This window comes from Temnothorax curvispinosus, unplaced genomic scaffold, assembly GCF_003070985.1.
Source record: "Temnothorax curvispinosus isolate PA1 unplaced genomic scaffold, ASM307098v1 QBEX01003763.1, whole genome shotgun sequence".
NCBI classification, from domain to species: Eukaryota; Metazoa; Arthropoda; class Insecta; order Hymenoptera; family Formicidae; genus Temnothorax; species Temnothorax curvispinosus.
This window is the reverse complement of record NW_020213543.1, coordinates 1-2203: the sequence shown is the minus strand read 5'-3', so window position 1 is coordinate 2203 and position 2203 is coordinate 1. Positions and strand designations below refer to the sequence as shown.

Here is a 2203-nt window from a genome sequence, read left to right as displayed (position 1 = left end):
TTCGCAATTGACCGCGAAACGGTGCGCGAAGCACGTTTGCGATCGGTAGGTAAAAGAAATGAAATAAAAAAAGAACGCGAGGAACAAGGTAAAGACGAGGCGTTATTTTTTTTTACATACGCACAGTAATCGCTCGCACGTTATTTTTCGCAGATGTCTACACTATTTCTATACGCGCGACAAGTTGGCCGCCTACAGCGTCGACTGCGGCCGAATGAACGACTGCGCCGTCGTTCTCCCGAACGAGAGCGACAAGTGGCTGTCTTTCGACAATTATGACAGAAAGGAGCGACTTCCCTTCGTAGTGTACGCGGATCTGGAGTGTCTTCTCGAGCGACGGGAGAGGGAGAACGTCGAGGGGGGCCCGAGAACGGAAAGATACGCTTATCAGCGTCACGTACCGTTCAGCGTGGGCTACTATCTGTGCTGCACCTACGACGATACCGCGTCCGCGTACAGATATCGTCGCGGCGAGGATTGCGTTTCGTGGTTCGTGAACGAGCTTCGCGTTCTCGCGCGTCGCGTTAAGAATAAATTTTCCACCAATGTAGCGATGGTGGAACTCACGGAGGACGAGAAAAGCGAATTTCTGCTCGCGACTCATTGTCACGTGTGCGAGAAACCGTTTCAACCGGAGAACAATCGCGTGCGGGATCACTGTCACCTAACCGGACGTTACAGAGGTCCGGCGCATTCTCGTTGCAATCTGAATTATAGAAACGTTTACGTGATTCCCGTGTTCTTTCACAATTTGTCGGGTTATGACGCGCACTTCGTCGTCGAAAAAATCGCGAACGATTTCGAGGGCGGAGTCGATCTGCTGCCCCTCACGAAGGAAAGCTACATATCTTTCTCGAAGACCGTTAAAGAGACGCAGACGGACGGGAAATGGGATTGGTACGTGAAGCTTCGATTCGTGGACTCGTATAAATTTTTAGCGGCGAGTATCGAAACCCTGGCGTCCTATCTGAACGGGGACAAGCTGAGAATCACGCGTTCGGAGTACGCGGATTTCAGCGCGGAGGATCTCGATCTGCTCACTCGCAAGGGTGTGTTTCCGTACGAGTACGTCGACGGCGCGGACAAACTGCGGGATACCGAGCTTCCGCCGCGCGAGGCCTTTTACAGCTCCCTGACCGACGAGACCGCGAGCGAGAGCGACTACGAGCACGCGACGAGGGTCTGGCGACGTTTTCGCGTGCGAGATCTCGGCGAGTACAGCGATCTGTATCTCAAGACCGACGTGCTTCTTCTGGCGGATATATTTGAAAATTTTTGGGACGCGTGTTTGGCGAGTTACGGGCTCGATCCCGCGCATTACTACACGTTGCCGGGGTACACGTGGGACGCCATGCTGAGGTGCACCGGCGTGCGTTTCGAGCTGCTCACCGACATCGACATGGTGCTGTTCGTAGAACGCGGAATACGCGGCGGCCTCAGTCAATGTTCGCTCAGGTACGCGCGAGCCAATAACAGGCACGTACCGACGCACGACTCGTCCCAGCCCACTACGTATCTCATGTATTACGACGTGAACAATCTGTACGGCTGGGCTATGAGCAAATCGTTGCCCTACGCGAATTTCCAGTAACTCGACGATCCTGAGAATTTCGACGCGACGACCGTGCCGACGGACAGCGACGTCGGTTACATTTTGGAGGTGGATCTCGAGTACCCGCGAGACCTGCACGACACCCACGCGGATTTGCCGTTGTGCCCGACGCGCGACAAACCGCCCGGCAAGCGACAGGAAAAATTGCTCGCCACTCTCTACGACAAATCGCGTTACGTGACGCACTATCGAAACCTGCAGCAATGTCTGCGACTAGGTATGCGTTTGACGCGCGTTCGTCGCGTTCTACGATTCGCCCAGTCGCCGTGGCTTCGCGTCTACATCGAACTGAACACCGCGCTTAGGACGCGCGCGAGCAACGATTTCGAACGGAATTTGTACAAACTGATGAACAACGCCGTCTTCGGCAAGACTATGGAGAACGTGCGCGATCACGTGGACGTGCGTCTCGTGACGCGATGGGACGGGAGATACGGCGCGGAGGCGTTGATCGCTAAGCCGAACTTTCACAGCAGGAGCGTCTTTTCGGAGAATCTGGTGGCGATCGAGCTGCGAAAGCTCGAGGTAAAATTCAACAAGCCGATCTACGTGGGTATGTCTATTCTCGAGATATCCAAGACGCGTCTCTAC

General features: G+C 54.7%; 1 protein-coding gene across 1 annotated transcript; it reads left to right on the top strand.

Moving 5' to 3' along the window:
* Window positions 1–214: 214 nt before the first annotated feature.
* Window positions 215–2165, top strand: LOC112452855 (the record flags this gene model as incomplete). Its single annotated transcript, XM_025013276.1, has 2 exons — window positions 215–1587; window positions 1639–2165. Coding segments are annotated over exons 1-2 (1900 nt in total), but the record flags the coding sequence as incomplete, so codon positions are not given.
* Between the last annotated feature and the right edge of the window lie 38 nt (window positions 2166–2203).